Below are 17488 nucleotides of genomic sequence, written 5' to 3'. Positions count from 1 at the left end.
ATTCAGTAAAATGAAGTGCAGAGAAAAAGCAATATATATTATTAAAACTTTTAATAGATATCTGTTCAGTATGCATAAACTGCGGCAAAATTAAGACTTTAGAGCAGTGGCTGAAAATCAAATCAGTTGCGTCTTTGTAAGTATTAAGTTTGGTCAATTCACCATCAGTCAAGTAATACTTGATTGTAATATTGTGCAATTAAGAAATTACAATTTCTGTAACAATTGAGTTCAATAAGTAACAACAGAAGTAAAACCAAAACAACATTTTAAAATAATATATCTTCAAAAGGAAAAAATGTATATATATATTGTGCATTTGCACAATATATTAATGAATATTTTATACACATTTAAATGAGAACTAGCTACAATATAAACAATTTGCATAATTCATATAAAACTGGAATTAAATAAGACTATTTAATAAACAGTGCATTTACAAATCTAATAACATAAATGAAATCATACAATGCAAATGATGAAAAAGTGAATTATACAACTAGTATTACAGTTTGGATTATTTGCAAGAAAACAAGCTCCTTGTCTTATTGTGCCTCGTTGTAAGACATGTCAGCAGCCAGAACGTGAGCAACACAGAAAATACAATGAAAAGTGCTTCTTTCCAAGTCAAATTATTCTAGGAATTTTGGCAGTAAACTGCATCCATACCAAGAAACCATGTTTTCTGTTGGTTCGCTGCTGTAGCTGCGAGAGAATAGCAACAGATACGTGACAAATACTGAGTGTGGCTGTTACAATAAGGAAACTTCTTCCTTCTGGAAACCAATTATCAGTCACTTATTCTTAAACAGTCAGTGTCAGAAGCAGTGGAACAGATTGTCAGGACTGGAAGAGCTCCAGGGGAGGAGCTGGTAAATAAGACAGGAAACATATGATTCGGTTTGGGAGGCCCAGTTGAGTTGACACCCCCAGCGCCCGTTTCCCGAGGGCATTTCTGAAAGCAATTCTGCATAACTGCTGAAGACTGAGAGGTGTGGCTGCAAGATGTCAAAACAACAAGATGTCATTGGGACCATGCAAATACATTTTCTGTTTTAACCATACTAATAAAAAAACAGATTTCATTCTTACAAATCACTGACGTTATAAAAGTCGTATTATAAATATTTTATTCAATATTCCACTGTTTCCCTTCATTCGTAGTTTTAATAAATGGTCTGGATGGACTTCTGAGGAAGTTTTGAATGTTACAGTGTGTTTAACCATTTACTCTTTTATGCTAAAGAACCAAGGAAAAATTGCTATCTCAGCATATGACCCCTTAAAGGAACACTCCACTTTTTTTGGAAAAAAAAAAAGTTAATAAGTTAATAATCCATTCAGCCATTCTCCTGTTCTGGGGATATCACTTTTAGCATAGCTTAGCATAGATCATTGAATCTTATGAGACCAAAAGCATCGAAATACGAATAGCATTCAAAAATGACCAACGAGTTTCAATATTTTTCCTATTTAAAACTTGACTCTTCTGTAGTTATATCGTGTACTAATACCGGCGGAAAATGTAAAGCTGCGATTTTCTAAATTAGTTCCCAGCTAGTTTAGCATTTGCACATGTGCTGCGCCTGCTGGGCCCATATTACGGCAGCAAACTTCCTTGACTATTACGCCGGAATGGGAGTGTAGTTCCTAATCGTATTGGCCTAGAAAAAAATCACAGCTTTACATTTTCCGCCGGTCTTAGTACACGATATAACTGCAGAAGAGTCAAGTTTTAAATAGGACAAATACCGAAACTCGTTGGTCATTTCTGAATGCGATGCTATTGGTCTAATAGGATTCAATGATCTATGCTAAGCTATGCTAAAAGTGATATCGCCAGAACAGGAGAATGGCTGAATGGATTTCAAAACGGTAAAATTCAACTTAGTAACTCGGGGGGAGTTGGAGAATGAGCCTATTTCCAAAAAAAGTGGAGTGTTCCTTTAAGGCGAGACGCTGCAGGTGAATAGGGTAAAAAAAAATTAACTAATAGTTATCACCTTACTTACCCAGTTGATTGATTACATTGATAATTGCAAACATTTTTTGTAATAAAGGTTTTATAAAATGTTATGTTTAAATACGCAATTATTTAATGAAATATGTGCTAATTTGCATACATTTCTAGTACAAAAATATAAACACAACGATTCAAAATTCTTGTATAATTTTTGACGACATATTTTAGGGTCAAACATTTTTACAGAGGGGTTTTTGGGTATCTCATTTCGTCACGCCATAATTCAGAAAAAATATTGCAAATTTTTTTACCATTTTTTTGGGGAATAAAATGTATAAAATCAAGCAAATCATATATGAACAAATCCCTCTGTAAAAACCGTCAGGATATAGACAGGAATAAAAATGTAGTTTGGTGTGTGTAAGATCTACTGAAGTGGAGATTTATGGCTCAGTGTAGGAGAAAAAAAATCATTTTGAGAAAACGGCCTTTAAAAATATGGATTGTAATTTAAATGTATTGACACAAATAGATAAAGTGCTATAAAAGAAACGCTTAACAGTGTTTTTTGATGTTTTCTTTCCACCAGTCTGAAAAAACACTTTATGAAAAACCAAAAAGCCCCAAATCTCAAACTTGATAGGTGCATGAAAAAAACAGCCTTTTTGCCTGCAGTGTCTCCCCTTTAAGGTCACCCAAAACTGAAAATTCTGTCATTACTTACTCACCCTCATGCCGTTCCAAACCAGTTAAGAACTTTGTTCATCTTTGGAACACAAATTAAGATATTTTTGATGAAATCTGAGAGCTTTCTGACCCTGCATAGACAGCAACGCAACTGACACGTTCAAGACCCAGAAACGTAGTAAGGACATTGTTAAAATAGTCCATCAGTTAAAGGTTGTATCAGCGATTTCTAGCCTAAAACATAAAGTGTCAAATTCAGCTGACCTTTCTTCACGATCCGCTCGCTGCCTGCCCCATAAATTGTCTGTGAAAAAAACGCGTCTCTCTGGTCAGCCTAGGGTCCGAGATATGCCAAAAAAACAATCGGCGCTATCAACTATAACCACAGATAAACAAACAGTGTTCCAACCAATCAGCGTCAGGGGGTTCGTGTTGTGGACTTTCCTACTGGTGCAGGGATGTGAGGGAGGCGGAGCGAAAGTCCACAACACCAACCCCCTGACGCTGATTGGTTGGAACAATGTTTGTTTTTGCTGTGGAATGGTTTGGTAGTGCCGATTGTTTTTTTGGCATATCTCGGACCCTAGGCTGACCAGAGAGACGCGTTTTTTTTCACAAACAATTTATGGGGCAGGCAGCGAGCGGATCGTGATGAAAGATCAGCTGAATTTGACACTTTATGTTTCAGGCTAGAAATCGCTGATACAACCTTTAAAATGTGACATCATAGACCATCAACCATAATGTTATGAGGCAAGCTTCATGGTACTGTTTTGAACTTGTGACAGAGACTGACACCAAAAAGAAAGAAATTGTTGAATAAAGTCGTTATTTTTGTTTTCTTTGTGCACAAAATGTATTCTTGTAGCTTCATAACATTAGAAGAATTTCAGTTCCAGAATAGAAATGTCCTAATAATTTGCTCACCCCCATGTCATCCAAGATGTACATGTCTTTCTTTATTCAGTGGAAAAGAAATTTTTTGAGGAAAACATTCCAGAATTTATCTCCATATAGTGGACTTCCAAGGTGGCCAACGTGCTTCAAAGGGCTGTAAACGATCCCAGCCGAGGAATTATGGAATTATTATCCTATCTAGCAAAACTATCTGCCGTTTTCTTAATAAAAAATAAAATGTATACACTTTTTAAATCCACATATGCTCAGCTAGCATTAGCTCTGTGATGTGCGTCTTCATTATGTGATGTTGGAAGGGTCACGCGTGATGTAGGCGGAAGTACAAAGCAAAAGCGCCAAAAAGTCATATACTTTTTTAAAATGGATTGATTCACTAGAAAAGATCTCGGCTGGGATCACATAGAGCTCTTTGAAGCTGCACTGAAACTGCAGTTTGGACCTTTAACCCATTGGCCACCACAGCAGTCCACTACATGGAGAAAAATCCTGGAAAGTTCTCCTCAAAAACCTTAATTTCTTTCCGACTGAAGAAAGACATGAACATCTTGGACGACATGGGGTTGAGTAAATTATCAGGAAATTTTTATTCTGGAAGTGAACTCATCCTTTAAGGTTGAAGCACTAGGGATGGGTGATATCTTACAGTTGTGACCCTGGACCACAAAACCAGTCTTAAGTCGCTGGGTTATATTAGTAGCAATAGCCAAAAATACATTGTATGGGTCAAAATTCTAGATTTTTCTTTTATGCCAAAAATCATTAGGAAATTAAGTAAAGATCATGTTCCATGAAGATTTTTTGTAAAATTCCTACTATAAATTTATCAAAATGTAATTTTTGATTAGTAATATGTATTGTTAAGAACTTAATTTGGAGAACTTTAATAGTGATTTTCTCAGTATTTTGATTTTTTTGCACCCTCAGATTCCAGTTTTTCAAATAGATGTATCTCGGCCAAATATTGTCTTATCCTAACAAACCAATAGAAATCCTTATCCTAACAAACAAACAATAGAAAAATTATTTACTGAGCTTTCATATGATGTATACATCTCAGTTTTGTAAAATTTAACCTTATGACTGGTTTTGTGGTCCAGGGTCACATTTGTGATATACTGATAAAAGTTCTGCCCACGATAAGATTTAGTCCTCCTGCAATAATAGCGATAACGTCTAGTTTTTGACATATTTCTATGTGCGGAGTGACATGGCGAAATGCAGTTGTGAAACTGAGGAGTAGTAACTTGTATCACTAAACTAGGAACTCCTTCTAGTAGTGTTGTCACGATATTGAAATTTCTAACTTCGATACGATACCTTGAAAAATTGATACCACAGAGAAAATAACTGCCACAATATTAAGGGGGTAAATTTCTTTTTTAATTTAAAGATAAATATAGTCTAGATGACAATGAGGTATACGCATATGTACACTGCTACAGCCCTGTTCAGATTCTAAGCTTCATTTGAGTTTGAGCTTCATACTTTATTTGCTGTTCAAATACAACTGGAAGTGTAGGTAATAAACTTTTTTTTTCCTTTTTAGACCACACTTTTAAAATTAACTGAACTATCTAACTAATCTTAGAACTTAAGTTAATGGTAAAAGATATTTGTTAACATTATTTAACATGAATAAACAATGAAAAATACTTCCAAAACATTGATTAATCTTAGTTAAAAGTTAATTTAAACTATAATTTACTAATATATTAACTAATTAAATCCAAAGTTCTATCTGTTAATATTTTTTATTGGACCAGAGCTAACATGATTCATTGTATTTTTATTACCTACCGTTATCAAAGATTCAAATATTCTGTAACAAATGCATTGCTCATCGTTCATAAATGCTGGTTAGTAGATTAACATTCATAATCAACGATCCACGCAAGCAAACATGCATGCATCACACGTGAAAACAATGCTCAGTTGCTCACTGGATAGACATTAAGACAAATTGCAGAATTTAAGTAATGTTTTTGTTTTTTTATAAATAAAGTTAAATAAGCGCAGTTAGTTTAGCTACATTTGACCACTGTTAAAATATTTACTCGTCAAGATTCCTCAAACTGATTATATTAATGAAATACGAAAAAAAAAAAAAACGGGACAACACTCATATCAGCAACAATAATAGGCAATCATTATTTAATGATTTAGTAATGTTACAATTAGCAGTTACCAACCACTCTAAATTCTTTATATAGATCCGGGTGACTGTCTTTCTTTTTGTGCGATACAGATATACATGTGCATGAGCCTGTTTACAAACCAACAAAGATATACAGTACAGACCAAAAGTTTGGACATACCTTCTCATTCAGGTGTGTCCAAACTTTTGGTCTGTACTGTAGATATGAATTCAACTGAAAAAACTTGTGAAAAAATATCTTTCAGGTGGTCAAATAGCAAATAGCAAATGGTGGAGCTCTGCAGCCACCTACTGGTAAAAGTTATTTGTAGTTGTTTTTTACTTTTAAAACTGGATTTTCCAAAAGATAGGCAAAAACCTTACACTAAACCATGTGAAATGACCCATTTTATTCCCATGAATTAAAGTTAGAAATGTGGGTCTTTTATAAAGTGAATTTTACATAAAAATGTATAATAACTATCAAAGTTTTTGTTTAAAAAAATATTTATTTATTAATTTATGTATATTTAAAAAATATCACTAACCCACTGAAAACTGCACAAATGTAGAGTAAAAACTTTAATAAACAGAAAAATATACAGTACAGACCAAAAGTTTGACACACCTTCTCATTAATTTGAATGAGAAGGTGTGTCCAAATTTTGGTCTGTACTGTGATTTATTGACATGCTTTTTATAAAAACGAACTATAACATAGTCGAGTGTTTGAAATAACCTTTTGCGATCAGACGTGGTTTTTATATCACAGAATGATGCAGAAATCATACTATTATAAATTGTGATTAGCATTGCATTATTATACTTTATCCTTATAAAAATACTCTGTTTGAAGAACACAGACAAACGATATATTGTAGCAACTGTATGTTTATTGTCTTTAAGTTTCCACAGTTAAAATTTCTCTATCTGCATTTTATTTAGCAAAAGTGATAACTGGATTAGAAATTTCCTAGAGCATTGTCAGTGCAATTACTTCTGCTATGTCTATGTGGAGTTTCTGCGCAAGGGTGCCCTCTGGCTTCCAGTATGAAATAAATGTGTGTTCAATACATTGCTCAACACCCTATTCTGGGTAAAAATAAGAAATAAAAAAATAATGCTTTTTTCTAAATAAACAGGATTCTCTGAATTGTCATCACTGATATTGTTATCGCAATAAATGCCAAAAATGATTGTGATAAATGTTTAAGCCCATATCACCCATCCCTATGAACCACTAACGTCACATGGACTATTTCAGTGATGTTCTTACTACCTTTCTGGGCCTTGAATATGGTAGTTGTGTTGCTGTCGATGCAGGGCCAGAAAGCTCTCGGATTTCATCAAAAATATTCTCATTTGTAACCCTGGACCACAAAACCAGTCTTAAGTCGCTGGGGTATATTTGTAGCAATAGCCAAAAATACATTGTATGGGTCAAAATTACAGATTTTTCTTTTATGTCAAAAATCATTAGGAAATTAAGTAAAGATCATGTTCCATGAAGATTTTTTTGTAAAATTCCTACTGTAAACCTATCAAAATGTAATTTTTGATTAGTAATATGCATTGCTAAGAACTTAATTTGGACAACTTTAAAGGTGTTTTTCTCAGTATTTTGATTTTTATGCACCCTTAGATTCCAGATTTTCAAATAGATGTATCTCGGCCAAATATTGTCCTATCCTAACAAACCATACATCAATAGAAAGCTTATTTATTGAGCTTTCATATGATGTATATATCTCAGTTTTGTAAAATTTAACCTTATGACTGGTTTTGTGGTCCAGGGTCACATTTGTGTTCTGAAGAAAGGTCTTATGGCTTTGTAAGTATTGACAGAATTTTCATTTTTGAGTGAACTCTCCCTTAAAAAAAAAACATCTTGTATCATTATACCAAATCCATAACTTATAAACAAAGTTCAACTTACATTCATAAAACTCTAGGCAGAGTGCAGTGGCTGAGCCGGCTCTGGTGTACTGAATGGGCTTTTTTCCGAGGTTGTCTCTGGCGTAAACATTTCCTCCATATTCTACCAAAATCTCAATTAAATCCAGATTTTTCACTTTGGCAGCATGATGCAGTGCGGTCTCGTGAAGTTTAGCAGCATTTACATTTGCACCTAAAAATACATTTGCACCAGAATCAAATACATAAAAAGAAAAATACACAGACATTAGTGAGCTTTACAGTAACACTATTTTGTTCACATTAGTTAGCATGAACTGACTGAATGAACAATGAAAAATGAACAATACCGAACAATAATGTTGTTTCTGTTACTATTAGTTAATGCACTGTGCACTAACATGAACAACTGTATTAACAAAGATTAATAAATGCTGTAAGAATATAATGGTCATTGTTAAATCATGTTAGCTAATGCATTACGCATTAATGCAAATAAAAATAAAACACAAAGAAATGTAAATGCAGAAGCTGACCTGCATTTAGCAGCACTTTGACACAGTCGAGATGTTGTCTTGCACACGCCACATGCAGAGGAGTGCCAAAGTGACAGTCATGAGCTTCCATCAACGCACCTTCATCAATCATGAGCTGAACACATTTAGAGTTACCTGGCAGACAAAACACATTTGATGTTTTTCTCTCATAAAACATTGCTAAATGCTGTTTTTTGTGTTTAATTTCAAAATGTAATCAGTATATGATTAATATAATCATAATTAATATATTTTTAATATTATATAATAATATTAATACAATAATATGATGTTAATAGTACTACTACTAATAATAATAATAATCAGTTCTGTAATCAATTGGCAGCACTAATAAACATACATAAATAAGGCTAGGTTAAATTTTAGATAGCATTATATATTATTATACATTATATATTTTTATTACATATTATTATTATTATTTGTGTTAACCATACATAAATGGCCATAGAATAAGTTACTAATATAATTATTATAATATATTCTATTATGTAAAGATTTATTTTAATCAGTTGACAGCCCTAATAAATTTTATATCTAATATTGCATATTAATATATTGACAAAAAAAAAAATTATATATATATATATGTATGTGTGTGTGTGTGTGTGTGTGTGTGTGTGTGTGTGTGTGTGTTCGTGTGTGTGTATTACAAATTTTAATTTTTATTATTATTATTATTCCTTTTAATCAGCTGACAACCCTAATACACATACATAAATGACCCTAACCCTAAGATGTATATAATATTATATATTCTATAATTTCTATTCTATTCTATTACATAATCATTTCTACTTTAGATATAATAAGAATAATTTCTAATTAAAAAACTCAAATGAACATACACAAACCTCGGTTAATAAACATTCAACATTTAAACAATAATTTAACCTGGGTTATATTTTATATAATAATAATAATAGTATTTTTTTAAATAAAAAAGCCCTAAAAACATACATAAACTTAAGTTAATAAACATTCAGACTTTAAATAAACATTTAACCTGGGTTACATTTTAAATAATAATAGTAATAATAATAAAACAGAAATTCTTATTCTTATAAATGAAAAATTAAATTTAGTATTTTCACCAACTAAAAATGGTTTTAAGTCAGCTATTTCTATCTTTTGCTGTAGTGTTTTGCTTAATGTGTCAGTAGGAAATATCAGTTTACATTTCCAAACATTCATTTTGCCATTAATTGTAATAATCCGGTGAGATTTTAGTTTGCACAAGGAGTCTGAAAATAGCCAGTGCTCCACACAGAGATCTGATCTCATCCTAGGGCTGTGCAATTAATCGAAATTCGGTTTCGATTTCGATTTCTGCTTCAAACGATCATGAAAATGCAGTAATCGAGATGAAACGATTATTGCGCCCCATTCTGCCCTTTTACCAGTGGTGCGCTTTCGCTCCTCCATAAAAGCCAAATTTCACATGCAAATCAGCTAAATCGTGTAAGGTGGCTTTCATAAAATGGGACGTCATTGATTTATTAATGTTTCTTTGATGTTGTGTTTTTTATAGCACGTTAGAAAACTTGCGCTGTCCTTTGTTAATGCGCTCAGAGACGGAGCGGAACACGGACATGAAAGTTATCTTTTAGCTCAAGGTGCGCACCTAAACGGTCAAATACACGCAAAAATATTTCAAAATGAGGGGCTTGGTGATTATTCATGTAAACTCTTGTCAGTTATGTCTTAAATGAACATAAACAGTTGAGAATGAAAATCCGTGCGTAACAGTTTAATGGGTCCGTGTGGTTAAAGCGGCAACAAATACTATTCCTTTTGGCGTCTCTGTGCCTAATATGAATAAAACGTAAAAATACGTTTTATACGAGAAACATCACTCACTGCTCTTGAATGAAGGACGTTTTTAGTTTTAATAAGAAACAAAGCATGTTTAGCTATTAGAGTGAAGACATTGTTTTATCTTAAATTCAATTTCTGTAGTATTGTTAGACTACTTTAGACTTGCATAAAAGTAGGCTATTCAGTATTTTTAAAGCACTGTTTGTTTTATTTGTATCTTTTTCTAGATGTATTGCTATCTTTAAATTAATCACTGTGTAAAGTTTTGGAGCCTGTCATAATCGTTTAAATAATCGTGATTACAATATTGACCAAAATAATCGTGATTATGATTTTTGCCAAAATTGAGCAGCCCTATCTCATCCTCATTCAGTCTGTCTGGAATCACATGAAACCGAGCAAACTGAGACAGACTAAATCCAGAAGAACTGCTGCAACGTCTCCAAGATGCTTCAAAAAACCTACCTGCAACGTTGCCACAGTTCTTCTGGATTTAGTCTCTCTCAGTTTTTTTCATTTTTTTTTTTTCATGTCATTCCAAACAGACTGAATGAGGATGAGATCAGATTTCTGTGTGGAGCACTGGCTATTTTCAGACTCCTTGTGCAAACTTAAATCTCACTGGATTATTACAATTAATGGCAAAATGAATGTTTGGAAATGTAAACTGATATTTCCTACTGACACATTAAGCAAAACTGACTTTAAACCATTTTTAGCCGGTGAAAATACTAGTGTTCTAATAATTTTGGCCACCACTGTATATTAAAAATATAATAATAAATTTGACAACCCTAATAAACAAACATAATCAACACTGTGTTAAATCAAGCATCAGGTCACTTACCGCCCATGCAGGCCTCATGCAGGGGTGAGAAGGTAAAGAGGGGAGGATTCACCATGGCTCCATGCTCTAACAGCAACTTCACACACTCCAGACTACCAGCAGCACAGGCGTCACACAACGGAGTGCTGCCGTCAATGTTACGAGCGTCAACCTGTTAACAATAACACCAATATAAACAACTGACGTGCTGACAGATTCATGAGGCCTGCGGTGTGGAGCACAGCCTTACATGAGCTCCAGCGTCCAGGAGCAGCTTCACACACTGTGTTTGGCCCTGAATACAGGCCTCATGGAGGGGTGTAATTGAGTCCACAGCCACAATGTTGACAGATGCTCCATTCTCAATCAGTTTTTGGAGCTGCACAGCTCTGCCCTGAGCCGCGGCCTCATGCACCGCAGAACGATCGGTCCAGAACCCAAGACCATGTGCTGTGGGTAGAATGAAGAGACAGAACTTCAAAATATAGCTTTAGATAGATGTTTATGATAGTTATAAATGATTCCCAAATAATGCATTATTAACATAAAGTGCAATTTATATACCAAAAGAAATTACGGTTCTGAGACGAGATGTCCCATTTTGTGTTCTCAACAAATTAAATCAGAAATTATTCTAATATGCTGTTTTGCTGTTCAAGAAACATTTATTATTATTATTATTATTATTATAAAAGGATTTGTAACATTATACACTATTACATTTAAAAGCTTGGAGTCAGTATACATTTTTTTTTCCGTTTTTTGGGGGGAAAAAAACTTTTATTTAGCAAGGAAGCTTTTGATTGATCAAAAGTGATGATAAAGACATTTATAATGTTTCAAAAGATGTCTATTTCAGATCAATGCTGTTCTTCTGAACTTTCTATTCATCAAAGAAACCTGAAAAAAATCTACTCAGCTGTTTTCAACTTAATAATAATAATGATACATTTTTTGAGCAGCAAATCAGAATATTAGAATGATTTCTAAAGGATCATGTGACTGGAGTAATGACGCTAAAAAATCAGCTTTGAAAGTACAGGAATAAATTACATTTTAAAATATATTCATATAGAAAACAGTTTTTTTAAAGTTAAAAATATTTCAATAGTTTTTGCTGTACTTTGGATCAAATAAATGCAGGCTTGGTGAGCAGAAGAGACTTCTTTAAAAAAAATATGAAAAAGTGTACTGTTCAAAAACTTTTGACTTGTAGTGTACATACTATATACATATTAAATGCAAGTGACTACAAAGTGACAACTTTAATGTTTCAATTAACTTTTGTGAAAATAAAATCACAAAATACATGTGAAATAATGGTAATCATAGTAAAAAAATGTATGATAATAAATTTTTTTTACTCAAAAAAAAAGCAGAACCAATTCTAATGTACCAGAAACTTGTTTATATATGTGTGTGTGTATATATATATATATATATATATACACACACAGTATATATAAAAGTATAATGCTATTGTCATAGTGATAATTAAAAAGAAAATAATTCATTATCATTTCATGCACTTGGATTTTAATTTAAAATAATAGTAATATACAATAATACAATTGTTTTTCCCGAACACATCCCCATCTGCTATTGGTCAAAAAAAAAATGTGTTTGTATATATGTATATGTATATGTATATGTATATATATTATAAATACTTACATCATTAATTACTTAATTAAAATTAAAAATGTGATTTTAAATCACTTTTAAAATAACTCCTTATCAGTTCATGCACTGGAATTACTTAATTAAAATTAAAAATGTGATTTTAAATCACTTTTTTAGTTTTAAAATAACTCCTTATCAGTTCATGCACTGGAATTACTGGAGTAACACGGGAAAAAAAAAATTCTGAATGGAAATTTCCAGAAATGTAGCACATTCACACAACAAATGGGCAAATTAGACAGTTTAGGTGGATATTCTGTTAAAGTCTTATTGTTGTACTCCATTTGAAGATGTGAAGGTAAATTACAGCATTCTGGGAAGTCAAGTTTAGGACATTTAGCCATTTCAAACATGCTCAACAGTGTTATTCTAAGCCAAGGAATGTAACAGTGCCATGTACCAGCCTGGTGTCTAATAAATGACTTACTTATTTCATTTCACAGTAAAGGAACATTTCCAAAGGACAGTGAAACTGACTCATCCATCTGTTGACTCAGGTCACACTGATCCAGAGCTTTAGTAACCTGCTAATTGTCATTGGTGACTGATTCAAGGCCAAACTGCATGTGATCAAACTACAGTCCTGCCAACAATATTTACCATCTAGACAGCTCTATGAAAGCGTTTCATACAGCTACAGTGAACTCTGTCTTGCAGAGTCAAATGATTACCAGACTGATGGTTACTTACAGAGTAAAAAGTCTCACATAACAGGTCAGACATCTTGCGATCTGCAGGTTAACTTACCAATATCACCAAAAAGCGAAGGCCTTGTGCGCGTTATTTCAAATTCCATCATTTACTTCTACTTACAATGGTATAAAAGAGGAATATGTGCGTCACATATCTAAGCGGCATGAGGGTCAGCCATAGTTTACAAACACACGACCTGATTTTAGATCAGTGGCGAATGATGCCGATAATGTAGATATTTAACGCGTCTGTCATGCAGGGGGCGCTTTGTGGCTCAAAATGGCGTATTCTCGGATTCAAATCTGAGGGATTCCTTTTAGTCTTATTGGATATATATTTGTATATTAAAATCGTGATAGCTTGAAAAGGTTCATTTGGACGATTTTGTGGCTTCACCAGCTGTCTGTATAAAATAATTTAAATAAAAATCAAAAGCGAATCAACACAAACGTCGGTGATTGGTCCACTGTCAAAAGCGATGAGTAAAGTAACAGGTACCACGTGACCGCGCGTCCACAATCTAAAGCAGGGATCTTCAAATCTTACCCTGGAGGTCCAATGCGCTGCAGAGTTTAGCTCTAACCCTAATCAAACACACCTGAGAATGCTAATCAAGGTCTTCAGGATCATTAGAGAATCACAGGTAGGTGAGTTTAATCAGGGTTGGCGCTAAACTCTGCAGCGAATTGGACCTCCAGGGTAAGATTTGAGGAACCCTGATCTAAAGGATAACTTACATCTGAACAATGCCATTTTTAAAATTTAACAGCAACTGAATTAGGAAAATTAAAATTGTTTATTAAAATAGCAGATTTATATTAACACCAATGAGCTGATTGAGACGTATAGTATCTGACCAATTAGAGAACACGTTCTGGCCGCCAAACCCCGCCCATTTTGAGAACGCTCGGTTTATCATTAAGTCTGACATTTCGTATCTGTCAAAGGCAAAGCGCGACGCTGTTGGACTGGAGGACCAAAGACTTTGCAAAGCATCTCATTTTTTCCTTCAATAACTGGTTTATTTCATGTGCAAAGCGATGATGCATATCTAGCAATGACCCATATAAAAAACAAGTAGTTTGAGCAACAGAAACATCAGGCTACCTACTTGTCAACATGTAGTACCATTCACAACAACAACAACAAAAAAAGAATTGAATGAAATTTTTAGGCAAAATATATTAAAATATGTTTTCAGTCATGAAAATCATTATAGAATGTCTAGTCAAAGTTCCAAAATAATCCTTCAAGCGGCTTCATTAGTGATATTAGAAACGAAATGTCTTCAAAATACGTCCAAATGTCTTGACTAAATTCTACCACACGTACCAACAACAGTTTCAAGTTTACAAATCGGTCCAAATGTTTGAGACCACATTGAAAATTGAGGTTTTTAAACCTTCAAATGTAAATATTTCATATTTGATGTACAGTAATGATGTAAAAGCAAGCAAAACAAGCAAAAAATGTAGGCATTGCAGTGCACAAGATGGTCTTCATGTTCATCAGTTCGTGTCAGCTCAAATACTGCAGTCATTAAAGCAAAAGATGGTTCTACTAATTACTAAGACATTATTGTATCATTATATACACATATGTTACATAATACAAAATAAGAGCATTTCACAAGATGTCTCAGAATTTCAGACCTGACTGTATGTCTGAAGAAATTCAGTAAAGAAAAATAACACATAAAATGTCTTTTCACCAGATCATTTTACATTCCTACATACACAAAAAGACACATTCTTTTAAAGGAATAGTTCACTCTAAATCTACAAATTGTCCAAAACCAATGTTTTTTTTCTTTTGTAAGTATAACTGCTTGAAGAATTGGTACACGGAAGAGTACGTAAACCACAACTGAATTTTTGGGTACTATTTGGGAACTATTCCTTTAGAGTAAGTGAGCAGCATTGCAACAACTGAAGCACTTGTATGTGCACCACTAAATAGGAGAAGCAACAATCAAAGAGCTAAAATCATAACACTATCCATGTGCTGGCCAGCAGTATCCATTAAAGCAAAGTAAGATAACTAGACATCAGTAGAGCGGAGATTGTCAAGACTGTCAGGAAAGTCTGTGTCGCTGGGAGGGAGTTGAGGCTGGGAATGATGCCGCTGTCGAGACTGTTGAGTCGTTGACTGAAAGATGTGGCCAGTGTGTGAGAGTGAGGGAAGAGAGCTGTACGGCCCTTCCCTTTGACTCTCTTCCTTCAAGTGCTTCTCCTTATTGGGCACCGGGGTCCACGGCTGCCACGAATCTGCAGTGGAGCAGCACTTTACAAGCTGAGGCTTTTTCTGGACAGAAAAAGCTTTGCCGGAACAGCGCAACTGTCAATCAAGAGAAGGTAATGGTCAGAAATGCTCATTCATGTTTTTTTTAAGGTCCCATTTTTTGGGGGGAAAGAACCAAAAAAAAAAATATTCATATAAAGAAGCTACAATTGTTGTTAATTTTGTAGAAGTTTATGTGATGTTAATGCGTTTTGTGTTGCATGGTGATTAAAATCTAGTATTTATATTTGATTTAATTATTATAATTTCTCGTTTTTATATTCATGAAGTCAAGTGGAATGAAAACTGCCTATGTGAACAATTTAAAAATTAATTCAACTATGCAACTGTCTCTCTCTCTCTCTCTCTCTCTCTCTATATATATATATATATACACAGTTGAAGTCAAAAGTTTACATACACCTTGCAGAATCTGTAAAATGTTAATTATTTTACCAAAATAAGAGGGATTATACAAAATTCATGTTTTTTTTAAATTAAGTACTGACCTGAATAATATATTTCACATAAAAAATGCTTACAAATAGTCCACAAGAAAAAAAAAATGAATTTATAAAAATGACCCTGTTCAAAAGTTTACATACACTTTTTAAAATTGTTAATAATGTGTTGTTACATAAATGATCCACAGCTGTGTTTTTTATTTTGTTTTGTTTAGTAATAGTTGTTCATGAGTCCCTTTTTTGTCCTGAACAGTTAAACTGTCTGCTGTTCTTCAGAAAAATCCTTCAGGTCCCACAAATTGTTTGGTTTTCCAGCATTTTTGTGTATTTGAACCCTTTCCAACAATGACTGTATGATTTTGAGATCCATCTTTTCACACTAATAATTAAGAATATTTACCTTAGATGGCCCTCTAAAGTCTTGAATTTTTGAGGCAATATCCTTGATCCAGCCCTTCATGTCTTCTGGGGTGTCTGTCTGCACACACACACACACACACACACACACACACTTTAACTTCAAGTAGTTTAGTTGTGCTATATGAAATACAGGATTAACAATCTCCATAAGCCTCATTTGCATTTACAACTTCCCTCAACAGTCCAGTAGCCACATAAACACCTGTCACATACTTGAAAGGCATTTATAATGAGTTATTTATGTTTCGCTTGAGTGACAGAGCATTTATGCAAGGATGATTCAAAAAACAGTTAATCTTTAAATACATTGACACACAGGTGCAGATTTGGATGCTAGTCAATGAGAGTCAATATGTGGTCCACCTACACCAACATGATTTATTTTTATTAAATTAGGTATTTATTACCTTTCCCACCGACAGCTGATTAGAAATGAATTTAGTCCAGAATTACCTGGATGTAGAAGGTTCTGGTACTGGTGATGATTTCAAAAAGGTTATCACGAGACAGCAGATCCCTACAACAAACAAAAACCCCTTATGTAAAGCAAAGCTCAGCAAATAAAAGCTCTAATTAATTATAAAAATGTATTATGTATAATCTTATAATGATATAATGATCATATTTTTATTTGAGCAGCAAATCAGCATTTTAGAATGATTTCTGAAGGATTGCGTGACTGGAGTAATGATGCTGAAAATTCAGCTTTTCTTGGAATAAATGTAATTACATTTTAAAATAAATTAAAATAGAACACCACTATTTCTACTTTAAAAATTGTAGTAATATTTCACAATATTAAAGTTTTTACTGCATTTTTAATTAAATAGAAAAGACTTCTTTCAAACACACACACATATATACATAGACACACACTATCAGTCAAAAGCTTTTGAACAGTAATATTTTAAAATTTTTAGTAATGTTTTTTAAAAAATTTATTTTATATTTGGAGTATTATTTATTATTTTCCAATGTATTTTATTCCTGTGATTTTAAAGCTGAATCTTAGCATCATTACTTCAGTCACATGATCCTTCAGAAATCATTCCAATATTCTGATTTGCTGCTCAAAAAAACATTTATGATTATTATTATGTTGAAAACAGCTGCATAGATTTTTTCAGG

At 33.3% G+C, this 17488-nt stretch overlaps 2 protein-coding genes across 2 annotated transcripts in view; both read right to left on the bottom strand.

Moving 5' to 3' along the window:
* On the bottom strand, window positions 1-13396 carry asb13b (ankyrin repeat and SOCS box containing 13b). The gene is made up of 6 exons (XM_073819531.1): window positions 13251-13396; window positions 11071-11270; window positions 10842-10992; window positions 8156-8290; window positions 7642-7833; window positions 1-1001 (listed from the first exon to the last, which is right to left on the bottom strand). The coding sequence occupies exons 1-6, from the start codon at window positions 13300-13302 to the stop codon at window positions 844-846; spliced, it is 888 nt and encodes a 295-aa protein (XP_073675632.1). The 5' UTR covers window positions 13303-13396; the 3' UTR covers window positions 1-843.
* A 797-nt stretch (window positions 13397-14193) lies between these two features.
* plekha2 (pleckstrin homology domain containing A2) overlaps window positions 14194-17488 on the bottom strand; it is a 12760-nt gene continuing 9465 nt past the window's right edge. Inside the window, exons 10-12 of the mRNA XM_073819439.1 lie at window positions 16814-16877; window positions 16341-16418; window positions 14194-15533 (exon numbers count right to left, since the gene is read on the bottom strand). Of these exons, the coding sequence (XP_073675540.1) occupies window positions 15237-15533; window positions 16341-16418; window positions 16814-16877 (439 nt within the window). The 3' untranslated portion in view covers window positions 14194-15236. The remainder of the gene's footprint in view (window positions 15534-16340; window positions 16419-16813; window positions 16878-17488) is intronic.

Source organism: Garra rufa, chromosome 15 (genome assembly GCF_049309525.1).
Source record: "Garra rufa chromosome 15, GarRuf1.0, whole genome shotgun sequence".
NCBI classification, from domain to species: Eukaryota; Metazoa; Chordata; class Actinopteri; order Cypriniformes; family Cyprinidae; genus Garra; species Garra rufa.
Note: the sequence above shows the minus strand (reverse complement) of the source record. Positions and strands in the feature narration are given on the sequence as shown.